This window comes from Centruroides vittatus, unplaced genomic scaffold (assembly GCF_030686945.1).
Source record: "Centruroides vittatus isolate TY-2023 unplaced genomic scaffold, ASM3068694v2 scaffold_1015, whole genome shotgun sequence".
Lineage (NCBI taxonomy): Eukaryota > Metazoa > Arthropoda > Arachnida > Scorpiones > Buthidae > Centruroides > Centruroides vittatus.
In genome coordinates this window covers 4061573-4084336 of record NW_027122666.1, presented here as the reverse complement: position 1 = coordinate 4084336, position 22764 = coordinate 4061573, and the positions used below count along the sequence as shown (strand labels likewise).

The window sequence follows — 22764 nt, the reverse complement described above, 5'->3', positions numbered from 1 at the left end:
CACACTTTCTTTCACTGCTGTACAGATTTGCTGTCACAAATAAATGTGAATCTTACATTTACTTGACAAATTAAGTGTTATTTCTTAAATATATATTTAACACATTACAATTTAATTCTAGTCCAGCACATCAGGAAAAATAAGAAGAGATTAAACATTAACTTATTTAAATCAACAATGTTAATTTATTTTATTGTATATTTCAGATATTTCTGCATACAAATTTGAAATATGATCTATAAACAGTATCACATTAATTTTCAAATGTATAAAAAGAGTCAATTTACAATTTTTTTTTGTAAGAGTATCATTAACATATTTACAGCCTTTCACCTTATTTTTGTAATAAACATTAGCAGCAACAAAAAAGTTTCCATTATCTATGCAATTGTCTTAGCAGCAGCTAATATTTCAGTGATATTAGCATGATCTCCAAATTCTTTTTCTCTATATTCATATAATATGCCTTGGTTTCCTTTTCCCAAAACAAAGACACCTATTTTTTAAAAAAAAATGCAGAATTATTACCAAATATTTACTTGAAATTTTCATAGAAATATTAAAATTATTTTCTCACTATTATGAAAAACTTTTAGTTAAACTCCAACATATTAAACTAATCAGAAAATGTTTTATTCTCATATAAAGATTATATTGAATATGAAAATTGGTTGTATATAAATTTATATATAAATAATCAAATAATAAATTAAATATGATTCAAACTACTACTAAATTACTTAAAAAGCACCATAATTGCCAGTAATATACAAAAATGTCCAAAGAAAATATTACCGATAACATTATTCAAAGAAATTTTTTTTAATGTATAGCACTTTCGCCGCCAATTGTATGATTTTGCATCATTCAGAAGTTTTTAGTAATGTGCATACATCATTTTTCAGATTCTCAGACACTTCAAATTAATAATAAATATTTTAAAGATTATATTTTATTGTTTTTCCTGGAAATGATTTATCATTATTTATTATAATTAAATATGTCCTTAGATAGGTGCATCTCATAATTCCATAAAGATATACACAAGAATAAAATTTTTTTCATTTTGAGTAAATAGTGAGACATTTAAAAAAAAATGAAAAAGTTGCACAAAGTATGTTGATTCAATGTCAACAGCGAAAATGTTAAGATTAAATTATACATAAAACCTGCACAAAACAACAAACAATATTCTATATTCCAAGCAATAATTTACTACCTGCAATAAATAACACTCTATGCTTTGCATAATTGGATTATTCCTAACGTTGTCAAATCTACTCAATATAAATATCAAAAAAGCAAGCAAAGTAATAAGTTTTTAAATTGTTGTGAAGTCAGCTTTCCTTTAAAATAAATAACAATTAATACAAAATAAAAATGCAAAATATGTTTATTAGTGAAATACATTTTTAAAACTTTGGATAGTTCATCTTTTTAAAATTAAACTCATAAAAATGCTGGATTAAAACAGGCAAATGCTTCTGAAATTTTTAAGAGTTAAAAAAGTAGAACAAAAATGGCATTTTATCTATCTTTCATTGCGTGAACAAATATATAATTTTCCACATTGCAAATTTGATTTTCATTCCGAACGTAATAAACCAAATCTAATACTCCTCTAATTACAAAACTTCACAGGCCAAAATTATGTCTGTAGTCTTTCTGAACTTGGAAAAAGTTTCTAAATGAAGGAATAACATAATATCTGTGAATTGAAATTATTACAATTTCATTTACTTGTACATACTACAAGTTACAGTAATAATTAAATCTAATTCTAAGAATAGAACAAAATATGCAATGATTAATATAAATTTTTAGCAGAAAATTACAAAGCAAATTTTCTTACTATGACATTTCTTTACCAATCGTGCAAGTTTAAATTATAATTAACTTATTTTACAGGATTACTACTCGAGCATAATTACATCATATTTCAGACATTGAAAAATTATTATACCATAAAATATTAAATTTATTTTCGTTACCATTTTCTTCCAATTTTTTTATTTTATGAATATATAAAAACACGAAGACCTTATTAAATCCTAAAGTCAGAACAAACAAATCTGATCACCTTTAATTAGAGAGACTAAATTAAATGATTTTCAATTAGTTTAACTAAAATAAATGTTGACTTCACACACACAACTAAAATATTAATTTCAGTATTGAGGTAACTTTCTAGGCTAAAGAAATTGTACATGAGTCATAGAACATTTTTTTATCCTTTATAATGACTTTAATGATATTGTTTTAAAGAAATCCAGAGGTAATTGAATGAGTATGAAGATTGAGATTTATTAATGATAAAATACATTCAAATTTGTTATGTAGAATGATATTGTGCATTTACAGATTTATTGGCATTCTTTTTTGTTAAAATTATTCAAAGAAATCAAAAATTAATAAATACTTTGATTAAAAAAGTAAAAACGGCTTCAAATCGGATGTAAATCAAAATTCAAAAATGGCCAGGACGACGGTAATGAAAAATATTCAATAAAATATAAAGACATTGTTTATTCTATTTAATTGATTAATTTTGTGTTTTAGAAAAATAAATATTTAAATTCAAACTACAAAATAATGTTAAAAGCTTGACGAATCTAAAAAACAAGAATTAGAAAAGATTAAAAATAAGAAATTCTTCGATATTATTTCTTAGAATTTAATTATTATGAAAAGTTATATGAATGAAGAAATTTATGTAAGATGATAATCTCTGAAATTTAGCATTTCAAAAAGTTTTGTATCACTTGTTAAAATGCATTTATTTATATAGCAATTGACAGCATCCATTAGTGATGAGAATGAACTGTACCATACACTACACCAAAGTAGTAACTAAAAATATGTAAATTATAAATATAGTAAGATTTAAAGATTTGGTATAAAAATAATTCGAAATAAAACATTAACATATACATGATCTTATGCTAAAATTTCATTAAATGCAAATAAATTTAATTCTTGTTTTGTTATATTTGTAAGTACTTTTTAATGATAATACCGGTACAAGTTTAAGAAAAACATACAAATATATATGTATGTGTATGTATGTATATATATATTGAATATTGAATATTAGTACTGAAAGCAGTTCTTGTTCAATTTATACACCAAATTTTAGAAACGTCATTGCTACATAATTCCGACATTTGACATTTGAATATCTAATTTTTTCTTGGAAATTGATACTAAGAAATCAGTACAGTACAGCGTCATTTATCCGAAAGCGTTCGAGTCGGATTGTGTCGTGCTGAATCGAACGTTTTTGATACTAGATTAATATATTTATTTTGTTTGTACAAAATAAAGAAATAATTTTTAACAATACAATAGCCACGATTATTATTTAAAAAAATTTATGTTAGGCTTAACATCGACAAAAATTCGACGTGTAGCAACACGTAACGGAGAAAAATTTCAATGTGGGATAGGTTAATATATTTTTTCGTACATAATCAGTTATCCGAACAACCCCGGTCCCCAATCGATTCGGATAAACGACACTCTACTGTAATTTATCAAGAAAACTGAATGTAGAATATAAGGAATAAAAAAATAATGAATATTTTAAAAATATGTAAGCTTTAAGATATCAGTGTCCTTACATAGCCATAACATTTTCATATTATTATAGATATTTTAAAGTAAAAACGCTAAATCTAAACAATTAAATTAAGTAAGCTAATATTAACAAATACAACTCTGCTAAGCAAAAATTGCTATAAAATCAGGCCAGAATGTTTTTAAGAAATCAGATTTTAAACAGATCAAAGCATTAAGAATTCTTGAGATCATAATATCTAAATTTATAAGATATTGAGAGTTTTGACTGTTTTCCGGATAAATATGAATCACAAATCAAAACATGAACAAAAAGTTTACTTCATAATGTAAACATCTATAAGGAATGACCAGTTTGACCAATTCAGTCAGAATGATAGGTATTCTAAATGATGCAATAATGATAAATATGTAACCCGAGTGATGATTCCGAGATAATCCTTTGCAAAACTGGCACCTATTTACGTGTTAGACACTTGAAGAAACTCATGTTGCTATAATAGAATGGAATAAACCTTAAACAGAATATATTTGATCAATCTTATCATTTACGTATAATCTAGAAAGACGGAACTGAGTTTTAATGACAGTACTTGAGAATTATACTTCAACATGGAGTAATGATAAAACTAATTTTGTGTTGATCTGCTCTTCCTATTTATAAGAAACAATATAAATGATTCATTCAACATTGTTGGCTGGCAATTATTCATTTAAAATCTTGAGAATCTCTTAGTATCACATTGCACAATTAATTTACATTGATTTTCTATTTATTTATATACACTTAATTGGAATAAATAAGTTTATGTAAATAATGAAAGGTACTAAATGATGATGATAATAAATATAAAGCATTAAAAGAACTAAAAATATGTATTATCATGTATATAAATACATATTAACAAATTAATTAATTATAATATATTCAAAAATTTTATACAATTTTCAAAAATGAAATATCAAGAGAATTCTGAATTTATTTTTATTCAGATAACTTTTCCTGACAATGCTTATCATATATTATTTACTATATTTTTAATTTAAATTATGAAGGCTGTTTCTTTTTCAACTTCCAATGGTCCATCAAACAAAGACAAATGTAAATAACAAAATGAATTTATTACCACAAGTTAGGTACAAACAAGATTACTTTTCGACATAATCACTGTGAAGATCGAGACATTTGTCATATCTTTGTGTATCCAATATGTAGACTAAGGAACATAGTGGCTTGTGGCATTATAACTGGGTGTTGTAGCAGGAGGCTATACAGCACAAATTCTAATGGTACTGTTTTGATTTTGTGTAAAATTTTGATCTGTGTTGATTTTGATAAAAACATTATACAAAATAACAATTTTATTGCTGTTGTATGCTATGCACCCTCCTGCGACAGTACCTCCATATTAGATACACGAATTGCTACCGCTACTTAATTATTTCAGACTGATCATATTGCAACAGTTTTATTAAATAAAAGAATGTGGAGTCTGAGTCAGAAACAAATTTGCTAGAGGAGTCAGTAAAAATGGACTGACTTGACTCCTGATTTTTCTTATGTATTGTATATTATGCACCTAGTAGCAGTGTTAACACTCCTTAGGAGTACATAGATCCTGTCTTAAATTAGATGAACTCCTGTAATGCCAGATATTATTTTCTGATGATTTCATACTTCATGATTTTTCTTTGCATATCCTAATCACTATTGATTTTCTTTTCAGAAATTTATATTTGAATACATTCTGTTTTTAGCTGATTCAAACTTTCTATTGTCAAAAACAGCATACAAAATGGTCAAGAAGATCTAAGTTAAATCCATACTCTATCTTAACCAAGTTGATAGTGATGTATGTACTGGAGACGAAATGATGTCACAAATATCACTGTGAAACTACTGAAGAACACTAATATTCTTAAACACAACATAGTTCCATCAAAAAGTTCATTTACAGGAGTCATTACATTATGAAGTTATTCACGATAAGCAATACAGAAAGTGTTATAAACATTCAATATAATCTATCTTTTACCATGTTTAACAGCTTGCCTATCTTGTGCTTGGTAAACAATAATTTGTACTCAGCAATCTTAAACAGAAGTGAATTTCTCATTCTCTCGTGATTTGAATTTTTATTTCTGTGTACTTCTTTTTAGTTTTCACGTTAATAGTTTTAAAATAAACAAAGTTTTATCATGCTGCTTAATGTGAATAATTACACAATGTAAAAACTCCTTAATATTTTGCTATGGTTTGGGTTTGATTGTATTGATAATTATATTCTATAGCAATATTATTGTTTTATGAAAAGCTTCGTGCAGAGTATAGCATTGTTTGGCTCGGAAACCCGGACACTTCAGGAGGTAGAAAAACAAACTGGTGGCATCGGTGGCATCCGAGTTCTGGTGCCGGAGACGAATGCTACACATATCATGGACAGATCAGAGGAGAAACGAAGACATTTTGATGATGTCATGAGAAGAAAGACTATTTTTGGCAACAATAGAAAGGAGAAGGAACAATTTGATTGGACACCTCATCAGAAATTCTTCTTGGATGAACACATTACTGGAAGGTAGGTAGAGGGAGAAAAGAGCCATGGAAGACCAAGAATTGAATAGCCTAATGGACTGTTAAAAAAGAGACCTTACCAAGTGGTAAAACTGCTTGCCTAAGACAGGAAAGCTTTATAACTCAATTGTTTTTTTTTGTTTTGTTTTTTCCCACATTCCTATAGGTTGAGAGAGAGAGCCATATTACATTTTATTCATAACAGTTTGAATGTGAAATTAGAACTGCTATCAACTTACATGAACAAATTACAATATGATTTATGAAACAAGATGTCATAAAAACTTCATTTATGACAGGAATAAAAGTCAATCTGTTGAATGCTTTGCACTATCAATAATTAATTTTATGATGGTATATATATTATAATAATATTTTGTAAAGATTATTACAGTGTACAGTTTTTATTTATTTAATTGTATTGATATAATCCATATCAAGAATAAATATACATAATTAAAGTTAGTGGCATGTAAAAAATAAATAATAAAAGAATTGCTTTCTATATAAACTATATGAAAATTATTATTTGACACTTCATTAATATCAAAAGATGAATATAAAAAAATTCAAATTACTTCTAAAACTTTGTGATAATTTATTTTCTTTGTAATTAAGTTTTTCAAATAATATTTAGTTCCTTGTACTGTTTTAATATATTTCTTATCAGCTAACACATATTTTATGAGATTTAAAAATATATATATAATCAGAAAATTAAAAAAATCAAACACAAAACACTGTATAAAAAATGACTAACATTTTCAACAGATATTCACTCATTTACAGAAGGAAAATAATATAAGAAATGTATGTGAGAATGTAAGATATGACATTTGATTCTATAACAAGATTTCAGCTTACATCATAAAATAAAATTGTGTTTAATTCAAATTGTCTATTTTTCTCTTGAAGATAAAATATTTCGTTCATTCAATTATTCATTGAAAATATTAAAATGTAATTATTCTATCTTTATTACGTTAAAATACTTTACATATTCCTGAAAAGTATTTAAAATATAAATTTACCTCCTAAAAGTGATCCGTCGCCTTTCAAATTGCCTTTGTAACCGTTCTTCCAAGTTCTGTATGCATTTTGCCAAACAGAAATACGAAGTAATCCTAGCAATAAGGTCCTTCTTTCTTTGGGTCCATAAAATATTCGCTAAAAAGTAAAATGTATAATTTGGATTATTTTATTCCATTTTTGCTCATTCTAGAATAATACTATTTTAAATAATTTCACTTTTATCAGTTAAAACATCTTTATAATTCAATTTTTTTACCATCGTTAACAGTTTTATGAAATACATATCTCTTTCTAAAGTTCTTTAATCTACTTTATGATGATAATTCTTAAAAAATTTAAGAAGAGAAAGATTAGAAAGAAGAAAAGAGAAGAGAAAAGATATAAAAAAAAAAGGCAACAAAGAGAATTATTTTGTATTCATCCTATAAATACCAGAAGACTTGTTTTGGGTCTTTCAGTCATTTATTTCTGGATTTATTAAAGGATCCAAACAAATTTTTCAACTACAATAGTTTCAAATGATCCTACATTTATTTCTTAAATTAAGAAATCTTGTGTGAATAAATTTGGAAGCTGAATAGCTTAAGAGTATAGATACATTACTTCATTATCCTCCACTATTAAAATTAAATCTTCCATACTCCTGTTTTCAATAGGATTACCATAAGTTTGGAAGAGCAATCCTGGACATTTACATTAATTATGGATAAGAATACAGTACATCTGGGACACTTATGAACACTTATTCTTTAGAAAAATGAATAAAATTTAATGTTATGAATATATATGCTTTAATCCTTTCCTATAAAAGTGTATAGACACCCGCAACTGCCGTAAATAATCGGGTTAGGCTATAATTTGGAAATAATTATTATTTCCAAATTATAGCCCAATTATTTACAGCAGTTGTGGGTGTCTATTTGCTATGCATTAGGTTTTGGTTGGTGTTTATAATTATAAAAGTGTAAGATGAAAGATCAAAATACAAATTATAGAAAAAGGCACATTTAATCTACAGATTAAAGAAAAATTTAAAAAATTAGGCATACTATGTAAGTGATGAAAATGATTGTTCTTGTTTTAGATCAATTACATTGCATTTTTTACTAGATAATACTTTTTTAAAAATTGTTTATTAGATTATATGGTCATAAAAGTCACTGCAAGAATATTTAAAATTCAATTTAATAGGTATTTTACTGTTGACATTTGTAACCAACACCTTTCATAAGCAAAAAATATTGTTCATAATGGAAAGATCCTGTCTAATAGCTGATGTCTCGAGTAAACACATCAAATTCAATTAACAATGTTTTTCATGCTACTACTACTATTACCGGAAAGAGCAACATTGCCAGAACAATTATACTAAAGTTTTATAAGCTTGCACTAAGCTGCTTAAAAATCCTTTTGCAAACACATTTTTAAGTATTTTAAAATTCTATCTGTACTGTAATATGTTACTTTGATTACTTTACATATATTGAGCTCTTGTGAGACACACTGAAAATCAAATTATTGCTGCAGCTATAAATAATTTATTTATTTTTTGTTCCTTCCACAAACAAAAAAAATCTTGGACTTTTTCATTTCTGGACATAATCCCAGATGTTGCATGATTCCAGGACTGTCCAGGCTAAACATGACATATGGTAACTCTAGTTTTAAAAGAACACAAAATACACCTTTTCCTGACTGACTGACCAAGACTGATCTAAAAATCTTGACTAAGATAAGTCACAGTCAGCCTTGATTTGACTCGACATAACTGGGCTGGACATGATGCCTTCTATGCAAAATCAAATTGGCACTAACCATTCAGGAAAAAACTGGTTTAACAATTTCTTTTAAGTATTGAAATACATAGTTTTAAAAGCAAATTTTTCTAAATATTTGCTGTGATTTAACTGCAGAAGATTAAGCTTTAATTTTAAAAATATTAGAGTAATCAAGTAAATCATTTTGTTACAGAAGAAAAAGTTTGATTAAATGATATTTGATGTATCTTTAACGAGATAAAATGTTTACAAATTATTAATAACAAACTTCTTCAGTAATAACAACAACAAGAAATAAATCTTGAGCGCAAAAATCTTTTTATACTTTCATTTATTGTAATGAAATATTTAAAATTGATATTGTTAACAGAAAGAAAAAGAATTAAAATTTATTACAAGAAAAAACATGATATTAATATATGCAAAATCTTACATTAAAAACATTAAACATATTAGTAATCAGCAGTGGTAAGAATTGGTGACAGTTACTATGAAAACAATTCCACAAACCATTCTACAGCTGCTCACTATATCACTAAGGAAAATTCAAACATGTTGAATATTTGCTGCTACAGTTAAGACTCACTAATTTCAGTAACCAATAACATGGTAAAAATCTGCTTACTGCAAGTGGCACCATAGGAAAATCAAAAAATTTCCAGAGACACTGGTCCTTACATTCCAGGCACTGCTTGAACAAGTCCCATTTGTCCATGCCTACTTCTCCTCCAAGATGAATCCAAGGGAGTTGGCAAAATGCTAGCAATAGGCAGGTGTAACCTGACTGAACTATACTGTACATCATTTGTAATATACAATAATTCAAACTTTCATAGAGAGCAGTATATTAACACTAAATAATAAAATATTAAAATACAGATTACATGTAAAGTGAACACAAGCTGTTTGCAGTAAGGTTCATTCAAATATTGTACAGTAAAATAATAAACAGAATTTTTTAATATCCATATATAAAATCAATACTCCATAGAGATCAATATGTTTATAAAATGATGATAAAGGTTTTATATAAACCCTGTATTTTAACAGAATTCAGAAAAAGTTATTGGGAATCACTAAATATACAGAAGGGTCTAATGAGTAAGTGAAGTGTTGGGAAAAAAATGTTAATAATTAAACCAAATTTTAATCAGGCTCATTGTTATTTTTCTTAATTGAATGTTATGAGTGACTTATCAGTGATGTAGACAGATCATTGCTGATTTATAGTTATATTTTTATAAATACAATCAGATTTTGTATAAAATTGTTGAAAAATATGTAATTGTCTTTTTTCTTATCAAATTCTGGAGATAACTTTAATTTGTTGAGTGTAAAGAGTTATTTTATTTGAACACTGTCTATCAGAAGGATATTGGCAGACTATTGCAAAACTATAGCAACAAAACTAAATTCCATGTAAAACTGTTTAAATAATACATAGGAATGTGGGGATTTTCATATGGCCACTTAAAAAGGAATAAATGTCACTTTAGGACACACCTATCTTGGCCACCAGGATGGAATTTGATCTATATTAAAACTTAAGCAGTTTTACAGGAAAATTTCAGGAGTGACACATAAGCAAGGTGCCACAAAATGAAGTTTTACTGTATTATACAAAAATTTTCACCTGTCTGTGTTGTATATGAAAAAAATTATCAAATTTCTTCAATTTCAATATGCATTGTTAAACCTATTTTTGGCTGTCCAAAGCAAAAATCAAAAGTTATCAAAAACAGGCATGGTACATTTATTATTCACCAGTAGACCTTTTTGGCTCTACCATTAAATGATCACATAAACTCAAATAAAATTTGCTGATAATAAATAACATTTAAACTTTTTAATATTGAAAAAGACTTCAAAATGACATTATGATGCAGAATGTAAACAAATAGTTTTTGTATAAATAGAAGGGCTTGGAAAGAACTGCAAAGCATTACCTATTTTATGGAATTTGTATTGTTTTCTAACTTGTTTATCTAACAAAACTTAATAAAGCTGATTATTTTAAATTCTTATCTCTATGGGAATAGGAAAATCTTATTTTGATTTCAAAACACGTGTCTCAGAATCAAATACAGTAGAGCAATAAACACTGTTGATTCAGAATTAAAAATTTAACAATTGAATTACTTAAGAAATTAAAATTTTTAAATACAGACATGAGTATTAATTATCCAAAATAATCAGGGCAAGCTTTATGATTCACAAAACTTAACACCACAATTTGAACAAATATTGACCATACTACTTTTTAAGAAAAACCAATCCCCCATTCACCACAAGTCCCTTATTTTCCTTCTCACAGCATCAAAGTTTTTTGAGGACTTCCAGGTAAAAATGTCAATTAACTGTTTGGCCTGAATGGATGAATTTAAAATGAACAATTCCTTTCATATCAAAAAAAACAGATTCACACGGTTTTTACTCACGACTTCACTTGTCTTGCTTTTTGGGATGGGAGATCCCAATGTTTACCATTGACTGGATTGACATCTAGTTTCTGAATCGTAAACATAACACCACGATTCATCACCAGTTATCACCTTAGAAAACAAGTCTGGATCATTTTCCAAATGTTCTTTCAAAGCCTGACAAGCTGCCAAGTGATTGCTTTTCTGATTGGCGGTCAACAAGTCTTGACATGTCGACACTGCTTCGCATACTGACTCCAAAGAATTCTGTCTACTGACATCTAGCGGCAGATACATGTACTACAAATCTACCATGTGCCACAAAATTATTTCTGTTATTTTTGGAGTCCTCCATGTATGTGGCTTGTTTCTGATATCTGTTTATCTATCCATAATCAAACTACGAAATATTTATTGAAGTAATAAAAAAAAAAACTGTAAAAATTGCTGTGATTATTGATGAAGCTTCAATCATATCTAAAAGAAATCAGTTATTGTAATCTTTTAAAAAAACTGAAGATTTTTATCTATCACCAATGATTTTTTGTAATTTAGTCAGGTTGGAAGCACAAGATGCAAAGAAGCATAAAGGATTATTAAAAAGTTTGTGTGATGTTGGATTTGATAACTACTAAAAGAAAAATTTAGCTGTATTTTTTTCTGATGGAGCAAGTGTCATGCTTGATTGTGAATCTGGGATGAACACTAGATTTTCCAAAGATTTTTCTAACATCATAATTTTGGTATTATTTAAATCATCGTCTGAAACTTGCTTTAAGTGATGTTTTCATGGAAATAAAATGGATGAACAAAGACATTCTGGATAAAATTAACTCAAGTTTTCACCAATAATTTCTGATGCGTTAAAAATATTGTGTGAGGTTAGCCGATTGGGTGAAAAGATGTCGCGACAGTCGAGCGGTCAACACTGCCGTGTGAGAGTGGAAGGATTTCACGGAGACAGGTTTTCCATCTCACAACCGTTTAATAAAATAAAAATTTCTTACAATATTTCCTTGAACAAAGGGGTAACACAGCACAAAGCACGAGAATTAAGTCCAAATAAAGTTCGAATGTTCGGGATTTCTTTTCCTACAGTTCGGCGTGGACGGTGAAATGATCGTAGACCCCGAAGGCGTTGGGCACGACTTCAGGTGATTTTTCTCCCAGGAACCTGGATGGCACTAGGCGACACGACAGAGGGGTTGTTTCCACAATGTCCGAAAAGTTCCTCCTAATTTTACGGAAGTACACACGTCCAAGATAGGACGAACCAAGAACTGAGAGAACTAATAACCGAGAACGTCATCTCCTCTTTTTCTTCGGGTTTTATAACTTTTCCTTGAGTCCCAGATCGAACATTCCGATAGGCCAATGCCGACTTGCCTCCGCTCTCTAATTGGTCCCCCCCTTCGCTACGAATTGTAACGAGATCGGAACCCAGGTCGTTGGATGAGTCAACATCGACTGACAATTCGATTCCTATCGAAGATGTTTCATCTAAGTACTCAAATTCATCTATTGTTTTAACCTGAGAAGTCCGACTTTCTTGGAAATCTCTACAGACATGCCCTTTTATGGACATAAAACATTCATTTTTCGTTTTCCCGTTTTTTCTTGTTGAGGGTTTTTTTCAACATAAATTTATTATATTATTATTGGCTTCTACTCCAAAACAATGGGAAAAAAATTTCTTTTCCTCTTTTCGCACAAAGTCTACACCCATTTCCGAAGCTTCACAATTGAATTTGTAGAAAAAATACAATGACCTTCTTTGTCAAAACTACTGGGTGTAATCATAAAAAATATGAAAACCAGACTGATGAGTTGTAACCACTAAAGTTGAGGAAAAATGTACAAAATAGTTAAATTAGAATTCATGAATTGTAAATACTCAAACCAGATTCATGGAATACTGATCCTTGAAAGTATGCCAAAGAAAAACTGATTGATTTCTAAAAGTTTTTACCACAAAATCAACAACGTTTCTTGTTGCTATGTAGAAAATGTTTTACGTAGTCCCAATGTCATGAAATTTCAGAAGTTATAGAGAAGACAACAAATAACACTATTGTTCTTAGTTCTGTGAAATCAGAAAGAGGTTTTCTTGCATGAATATTATATATTATATTAAAAGAAATACAATTCAGAATATATTAAGTTTAATAACAATCAATATTAGCTTCCTGGTTGGCATAGAAACAAACACACAATTGATGATACCAGGTTAAATCAAGAAAAAATTAAAAAATTATGATAATAAACAACTTTCAATCTGGAAATATTTAAAGTTAAATTAAAGTTAAAATAAATTATTCCAAAACATATTCTTTTTATTTTTTAAATGATAGGAATGATGAGAAACGCTGCTGAAATTTTTGAATTTCATCACTGAATAGGATCACAATGCAGTAAGTCTTCCTCTTAAAATGCAAAACAAATAAGATAACTCTAAACTTGTCTTTGAATCTTTTCCAAATTGTCTGTGAAGTGTTCTGTCTATTATTCAAGTCCAGCTTACTCTCTATACAAAATTATATATAAAAATCAAATATAAATTTAAATACAGTAGACATTGCATATGTTCCTTTTCCATTTTATTCTAAACACCTGAAAATTATAATTTGTGTATTATTACATGGAAACATACAGTACTTGTCAATGGCATAACTACAAATGAATGAGTCCTGTGCAACATTTCCAAAACAGGCCCCATGGACTTCCTGTAATATTTTTGCAATACAGCCTAATATACATAAAAGTATAGTGATAAGTAATTAAGAAGATATCTTAAGAATACATGAACACATTAGTACACTATGGGCCTATTTACTTTGCAATGAACATTGGCCTTCTAGATTTTTCCTGGACTACTGCAACAAATATAGTCCAGTTTTCTTGTTTCTAAATTTTTGATATAATGTAATAGTAAACTGCTTCGTCTCTTTGACCATTAAGCACAAAAATTATCTGAAAATTGGATATAATGAAAATATCCAATATTTTGAGAAAATATATTTTCAGACAATGCTTGTGAAATTATCATTGCAAATTTTACTTTCGACAAGAACATTTTAGTGTATATTTCTTAAGCATGTCAACATTAATGTTGTGACATATTAACCATATTTTACATTCATTTTTCAAACTCTCACAATGAGAAGTATTTCCTACTAAATCATTAAAAAAATACATACAAATTACTGAAAAATAATTTTCCTATTTATAAAAGATAAACGTACAGTACCTACTAAAAAAATTAGTGTTTTTATTTTACTATACATAACAGCAACAAAATAAATAAGAAATTCAAATTTGCTCAGAATTTATATAATTTGCATATTATTTTGATCACATGGAAACCATTAGAGTCCGAACACCATACATAATCTCCTTTTATTGTGGACAATTAGTGAAAATACTCATTCTTTTATAAAGTTCTTTGAGCTGCACACTGTAAGTCTCCCCCTCCTTAAAGCACTCTACTCTGAGCATTGGTCAATCATGCATCACATCATTGCAAGAATGATTCTCATCTATGATATAACAACTATGTTGGTAATGAGAGATGCCAAAGGCCATAGCTGCTTTGGGCCCCTGTGCAATCACACAGGTTGCACAAATGATAGTTACACCACTGGTAGTTGTAAATTTTTCTTTAAAAGACAAAACCATATTTTATTTATTAACATTCCCAAAAAATATACAAAAATTGCAAAACCTAAAACAAATATTAATTCCTAAGTGTTTTCAGGCTTCAGCTCACATAGGGAAAAAAGCCCTCAGTATTAAATAAAATTCACCACTTAGAGATCAGTCAAAAACTTTAACAACTGAAATTTTCCACATAATGTTCAATTTTAGATATTCTTTTAATAGAGTTTTTAAACATTTAATTTTAAATGCACTAGAATCTCACACAAAAAATGCAAGTGAATATCTGTGTTCCATATGATGAAAGAATTATAACAATGATGTAACATTAATTAAAAAGTTTTATCATTTACTATAGATAGACATTTTATGGATGATTTATTAGGAATCATTAAGATATTTATGTCTTTCCATAATTTACATTCGAAATTTTTTGATTCTAAAAAAGGGTAGATCCAAAGAGAGCTATTTGGGTTTAAACCAATGGTTCTCAAACTGTGCCAGATTAGCCACTATTTTAGTTATTAGTTATGCTTTGACAGCAATTATACAGTGCAGTTTTTTATGTCTGCTTAATTGTGTATCTTGAGATTGGTCTCACTGGAACTTTAACAAATACAAGCTTTTTTTTAAAATTATGTTATGTTCTTGTAAAACTGTAATTTTCAGGAAACAGAATTTGAAAATTGGACCAACCAAAACTTTGCTGCTATTTTACGTAATCATTTGGAATTTTACATATCTGCTTATGGTACCAAATTGAACATGTCTATTACTGAAAAACCAAAAAATTTAGAATTAGCTGCTTATCTAGCTATACTCATAATATATAAAATACTTAGCTTAAAATCATCGTAACAGTTTTCTTATCTAAAATAAAATAAATAGAAACAGTGACATTGAGAATTAATAAATCATCACAGAATTTTTGAATAAGTGAATAAAGTCTGTCGAGTGACTGAGGGAGCAAAACCACCTAATATGAAAAAAATGTATTAAATACATTTTATATAATATAAATACAGTATTTATTCTTTGCTCAAGGCCTATTATTTTCCTTTGTATGTTTGGTTAATGTAACCCCTGGTGCCAAGATGGCGGCTCGTCATTGATTCCAGCAAGGAAACAGTGGGACGCACATTCTAACCTAACCTAACCTATTCTAATAAATTACCATAATTATTAGCAACCAAATTATTAAAATAGATTAGGTTAGGTTAGAACATGTATCTCACTGTTTCTTTGCTGAAATCAATGATAAGCTGCCATCTTGGCACCAAGGGTTACATTAACCATTTGTTTATATCATTTAATTATAATAGCAACATACCAATTACTCTTAGACAGAAAGAGCAGTATCTAAGCTGGGTTTACCCCTCCAAATATATTGAAAGCCACCACCAGATGATAGCAGATTAAGGACAAGGCACAAGTCACAAAACCTTGGGAACCACTGATACAAAAAAGTAAAATAAAATTTATTTGTTCAAACTTCAAAGTGTAGTTTTTAAAAACATTTATGATGGCAAATATGGTTTATCAGGCTATATGCAATACAGGTAAATCTCAGGTTACGTCGTTTTGAGTTAAGTCATTCTTGTTTATATGCCGTTTGTCAAAAAATATATATGAACATATAAAAATCAAGTTTAAGTCATTTTATTCAACTTTATGTCTGTACACCACAAATATTGAAGTCGTAATATCACTAGAAAAGCGTCAGAAGCACATAAAATCATGTTACTATACAATAAATAAGAATAAAAGTATATAAAATCATATTAAAATACATACATTTACAGTAAATGTTAATACTGTACATCATAAATCCTAGAGAATGAAATATAAAAACATCTGTGACTCTGTGTTGTCGTCTTATTTAGCGGTCTTTATTGGTAAATATAACATAAATAAGCTTATTTTCTACTATCGCAAAATAATTTTAATAACTGTATTTGATATTTAACCTTACAAGATCATTTTATTTTATAATGTCTTAGAGCGAACCACATTAACAAATAGAGTCCACGATGTACTGTAAACATCGACAAATTGTAAACATGTACATTTACAAGTATGTATGTACTGTACATGTATTTGTAAATTTAGATAAATTTTAGTTTTTAATATAGCACAGAAAAAAAAAGTAATTTGTTTGTAAGCTTAAAATAGATTCTTATTAACCATATATTATTAAAAATGCATTTATAAATTAAATACAGAACTGGGAATAGTTATTTGTGGTTTAGCCTAGTGACAAGTAAATTCAACTTAAGTCACCTCTCCTGGAACCAATTATCAATGTAAGTGAGGTATACCTGTACAATTGTTATGCACATGTTAATACAGGTATCCCTTGCTTAATATGGGAATAGAGTAAGGTGTGAAATAAATTGTGGCAATCCTTTTTTTATATGTGGCAGAAGTTTTAATTAATGCAGCTTTAACAGCCATCTTTACTTAACATAGATGTTTTCTCAGCAAATATGGTATCAGTGAATTTGCTATTTTCATTTATTAAAATTTATTTGTTATTAATGGAAAATTTGTTTAAGTGAGTGGTGATTGTTTGGTCAAGTACAGAGGTACTACTGTACTTAATTAGGTTATTTATTTTAAAAACAGTTGAGTTTTGACCTATTTACTAAGGTTTTAACTAATGCACTATCTACCTCATAAATGCCAAATGCTTTTTTAGCACAAGTGGCATGCAATGACATTTGATGATAGGGAAACTGTACAGTCTTGGATAGAATCATTGGAAGCATTATATTTTGGTGTGTAGCATCTTCCAGCTAAATTGCCAGAGGTTGGTACTCTGTAAAGCACATGCGTGAATAGAAATCTGACTGCTTTACAAGATTCAGATATTTTCACCGAGAAAGCTGTCCTGTATTTGACAGCGCTTCCATTGGGAATATGCATATACAAATTTATATTCAAATATACAATAGCAATCTTATCATTGTTTTTCATATATAGTACAGAAATTTGTAATAAGATACATAATGTGATTATAATAAAATATTAATTTTAATTAATTCAAAGTATGTTAAAATATAAAAATAATTGCACAATATATATTTATATTTTAGAAAATACAAGGGAAACAATGCTTCCACAGCTTCCATGGATGGCATGCGACTGCTTAGCACCTCGTATAAACTTCAGCAACATTTGGAAATGAGGGGAAAATGTATATATTATACAGTTACTGTATAATATATACATTTTTAGGGTCAATAATATATACATTTCTCATGGTCTATTTTTCAGCCAGAATGAACCAATATGTCATATTGATAGATAGTGTGAAAAAATATCAGTATTTTGTATGTAGTACTAGTAGTTGCTTAGTAAAAACAATGTTATATGTTCAGTCACCTTACATGCATATCAACAGTACTTTTTTTAGAAGAGCAATGTATATTCTTAACAACTATATGAACAAATAATAGAAAATACAATAATAAATTTGTTGAAGTTTATTAACTTTTTAAAATTCTTTTAAGTTATACTCATTTAATCAGAACCTTATCTATAACCAATTTTAACAGGACATATTTAACTCGGAAAACAACTTTATTCTTGTTTATTTTGATTAGAATTTATTAACTTTAAAGATTTTAACTCAACAGTTCTTTCCATTAAAAAAAAAAAAAATACTAAAAAACTTAAGAATTAGACAACTTTTTATTAACCTTTCAGCAGTGGGAGAGTCAGGTATGGTTCTATCCCTTAGTAGTGGAGAATATACCCGAAAAATTTTTAAAGTATTTTTTCACGCAATTTTTCTCGTTTCCGTTTTAGAAAAAGTATTTGTAAACAGTTATGTCTAGTAAAGAAAAGTCTTTTTTTATTGTTACATAATTCATTTTTTATGTGAATTTTTTTTTTGCGGTAGATTTTGGCTAGATTTTGGTGATACCCCCAAAAGAATTTAACGTATATATACGTCCCTCACCACTGCCACACGATCGCCCTCGACGTATATATACGTCCCTCACTGCTGAGTGGTTAAAGGATCTAATTTTATGAAAATCTGTTTACTTACATTTACATCCAAAAATACTTCTCCTTTGAAATATGGCTGAAATTTCTTTACTCCAAGTTCTTCATGTACCACAGCATAAAGTGGAATGCCCATGTCTTTTAACTCTGGATGCAGGGTAGATATTTTGGCAGCTTCCTTGATTAAAGAAATTTTTTGTCAATTCATTAGTAAATAACTATTCATCTTAATTTAAAATATGTATTTATTAGATGGATATTTTTTTTTATCTTTTTTAAGAGGAATTAGAGATTAGAAAACTATTATATACTTGACAGTTTGCTGAAGACATTATATTGCCTGTCTTTCAATTATTATGATAGCAAGCCAAAGAATGATAATAGAGAAAAGACAGACAAAATCCAAATACTTTCAACTCTTTTAGATCAGATACTTTAGATCAGTGTTTTCAACCTCTTTCTTGTTGCAGACTGATAAAATTATGGATGATTTTATATGGACCAAGTAATTATATGCAATTTTAAATTATGCTTACTGTATTTATGAAGCTTACATATGCTTATTTAGAGTTACTGTACATAACAAAGAATGTACAGTAACACTAAATTTTTATTTAAATATCATCTGAAATCAACTGTACAGTCAAATATTTTTCTGTGACCAGTAAGATTTTTTTATGGACCAGCAGTTGAAAAACATTGCTTTAGACCATTAAATGTACTCATAGATTATACTTTACGATCTTTAATAATAATAAAAATAAAGTAAAACTGTTTGCTTTAATTAATAACAGAATGATTTTAATAAACAGAAAACTATATCATTCAAGCACTATTCAATACAAAGGGAAGACCAGCACAAGTTGTTACAGGAACAGCTTGATACAGACATTTATTTGGCACTGTATATGCACAGCTTGACCAGAATGAGGGAGGGCATAACTAGACCAAATAAAATAGGGGTGGTTCTAGTACATAATGGATGTCCTTACTGGGAGGGTCTGGAGGCACAGAAAAAAAAAGTGAGTCATGGGCTCACTATCAGAAAACTTTTGAAACATAATATAATATAGTACAATTAAATAATGTATGTACATGTACAAAATAGAAAAAAGTATTCAAAATTTAGATGTTAAAAAATTCATTGTTTATATTTTTTACTTAAATTTACAAACAGAATTTCATCATTCAATAGATAGGAGTGGCTGAACTATCCCTGTCTATTGAAGGAGGCTCACTCTGCTTTTTGCATTTTGCAAAAGGCATTGAGGCATTTTGGTCCAGCTGTGTATTTACTTGCTGAAGTCTTCAATACAACTGTGAGCATATGTGCAAGCTTATGAATTAGCAGAAGTTATTAAATTATTTCAGTTTTCTATAGTGAAAAGTAAATCTTTATGTTGGTTGTTGAAGTTGTTTGGAGATGCTGTATGAAACTTTGAATTCTGAATTAGCTTAATTTTATGTTAATGCAATTAAAGGTAAGGCAACCATACTGTTTTAGACTGTTTATATATTTAACTTTTCTTTGCGAAATTGCTTTTTTATAATAGTGTCATGTGGAGTAAGTTGACATGTTTTCTTTTGGGCACATTGATATAATGGATATAATGCTATAGACTATTTTTAACTGAATTTTCTGTTCTTTGCACTAAAATGGTCAGAAATTATATATATATATATATATATATATATATATATATATATATATATATATATATATAAACAAGATGAGGTAAAATCTCATAAGATGTGTTTGGAAATGCTTATGCTGTAATGAAAAAAGGTTCATTGTTGTTGAGACAAACTGCAAATTTGTACAATATTGATAAAATGGATTTGCTAAAATTTATTAACAAAAAGTATGCATTTGAAGAAATATTGTCAAATCCTAAACAACAATTTAGAATGTCAACTAAAGGAATAAATTCTTCATTCTTCAAAAATCTATTATGGCTTAACTCCTAAAAATGTCTGAAGTCTAGCATAAAATTTGCTGCTGCCAACCATGTTCTGGTTCTGATCATTTTGAAGAATTCTAAAATTGCATTAGCTGGGTGGTTTAGTGGTTATACGGAAAGATACCTTACACTCTCCTTAAGGTCTCTTGAATCATCCAGCTTGGGCCATACAACAAGTTTTAACAAGATTGATGCTAAATTTTACCAAGGTTGATGCTAAATTTATAAGAACATCTATACACAAAAATGGATTTTCTAACAAAGATATCTGGAATATAGATAAAACTGGCATTCAAACAGTTCAATGTTTAAATGCCAGTCTCAACTGTTTATTATGTCTGCATTAATTACTACTCAGAGTTTGTCTTGCTGTAACAGTGAAAGTGATTAATTCTTTAATGTTTCATGTAGAAATTGAAGTAATAAGACCAAGTATCCAAGATCCAAATAAAAAATGTTCTATGTTTCAACTGTATTAATTTTCCTCTGTAGATCAACAGAACTAAAATAATATGTTTTGACCGATAACAGTTTTCTATTCAGTGTCATGTTAATATGTCAAGTTATTAAGAGTCGCATCAACATGCATCACAGATATATCAACTTGCCTAGTGGGATAGTTTTAGTTAGTTTGAGTTGTTTCAGTTAACATTTTTTTATTCGCAGCTTATTCCATCCCAAATAACTTTGAGCTATATTTTATGATACTTATTTATTATGTAAAAAATATTAATTCTTAGTTATTAATAATAAACCTGCTAGATTATTAAAATCATATGAATCAGAAAAAGATTAGAACAGTAAATCTTCTTACTGTTTTATTCTGTTCAGTGCAATCCACTTCTCTTAAATAAAGATTAAAAAATTATAAAAATCTCTTATATGATAGTTCTACAATGGAGAAAAATGAATCCAGAATATAACTACATCAAGAGCACAAATATATACAATTAATCCAACGTACGTTATATAATACTCAATAACCAAAAAATATCAATATTTTTCTACGACATAATACCTCTCTACAGAAGAAGCATCCTGGTCTTCGAACTGCCATAATAACTGCTCCATTATCTTTCCACAGTTCGGATGACTAATAATAAACAAAAACATCAAGAAACTATTGTTAATGCAGAACTTTCAAGATTACGTAATCATATACTAACCGGAAAGGTTTTCTTGGATCCATCTAATTTCTGAAGTTTTGCACCCGATAAATATTCCAAAGTAGCTTTTTCTGCAGGAAGTAACCAGGTAGCAGGTAGGTTACAATAAACAGCAAAGCCAGCCACTGCAGTAGCAACTGCTATATATAATCTTGACATGATTTCGTTCAAGATATAGGAAAAGGATAGCATCATTTATCTAAAAAATATATATATGTAACATTGATTGACATTACTTATTTAATAGAAAAATCAATTTAAGTAGATCGAAATTAATTATATTAATAATAATAAAAAAAATCTATAAACGTATAGGATGAATCGTGTCTATCTTACGTGCCATACCTCAGTCAATGTGGATGTTGAAACCGACAACTAATTTCTACGTCATTTACGACGTGAAATCAGCTGATCGTATTATCCAATTGTAAACAAGAAATGGATTTCTTTTGAAATAGTTGTAATAACCTGGATCCTTCAGAATGACGTAACAGGGAAATGTCCTTCTAGCCGATTTAGCGAGACGTGTTTTATACGACGGATCTGAGGACAATAAACAAAAATTAGGCATTTGTCATTTTTTATGTCAGT

General features: G+C 28.3%; 1 protein-coding gene across 2 annotated transcripts; it reads right to left on the bottom strand.

Moving 5' to 3' along the window:
* Positions 1 to 157: 157 nt before the first annotated feature.
* On the bottom strand, positions 158 to 22665 carry LOC136986416 (peroxiredoxin-like 2A). Of its 2 annotated transcripts, none has more exons than XM_067283949.1 (6): positions 22519 to 22665; positions 22174 to 22372; positions 22026 to 22100; positions 19090 to 19224; positions 7183 to 7318; positions 158 to 496 (listed from the first exon to the last, which is right to left on the bottom strand). In XM_067283949.1, exons 2-6 carry the CDS (start codon positions 22366 to 22368, stop codon positions 381 to 383), a joined length of 657 nt encoding a protein of 218 aa, XP_067140050.1. In that variant the 5' UTR covers positions 22369 to 22372; positions 22519 to 22665; the 3' UTR covers positions 158 to 380. The 2 variants fall into 2 exon arrangements, with proteins under 2 accessions (XP_067140050.1, XP_067140049.1); XM_067283948.1 differs by having other exon boundaries at positions 22510 to 22644.
* Positions 22666 to 22764: the final 99 nt, after the last annotated feature.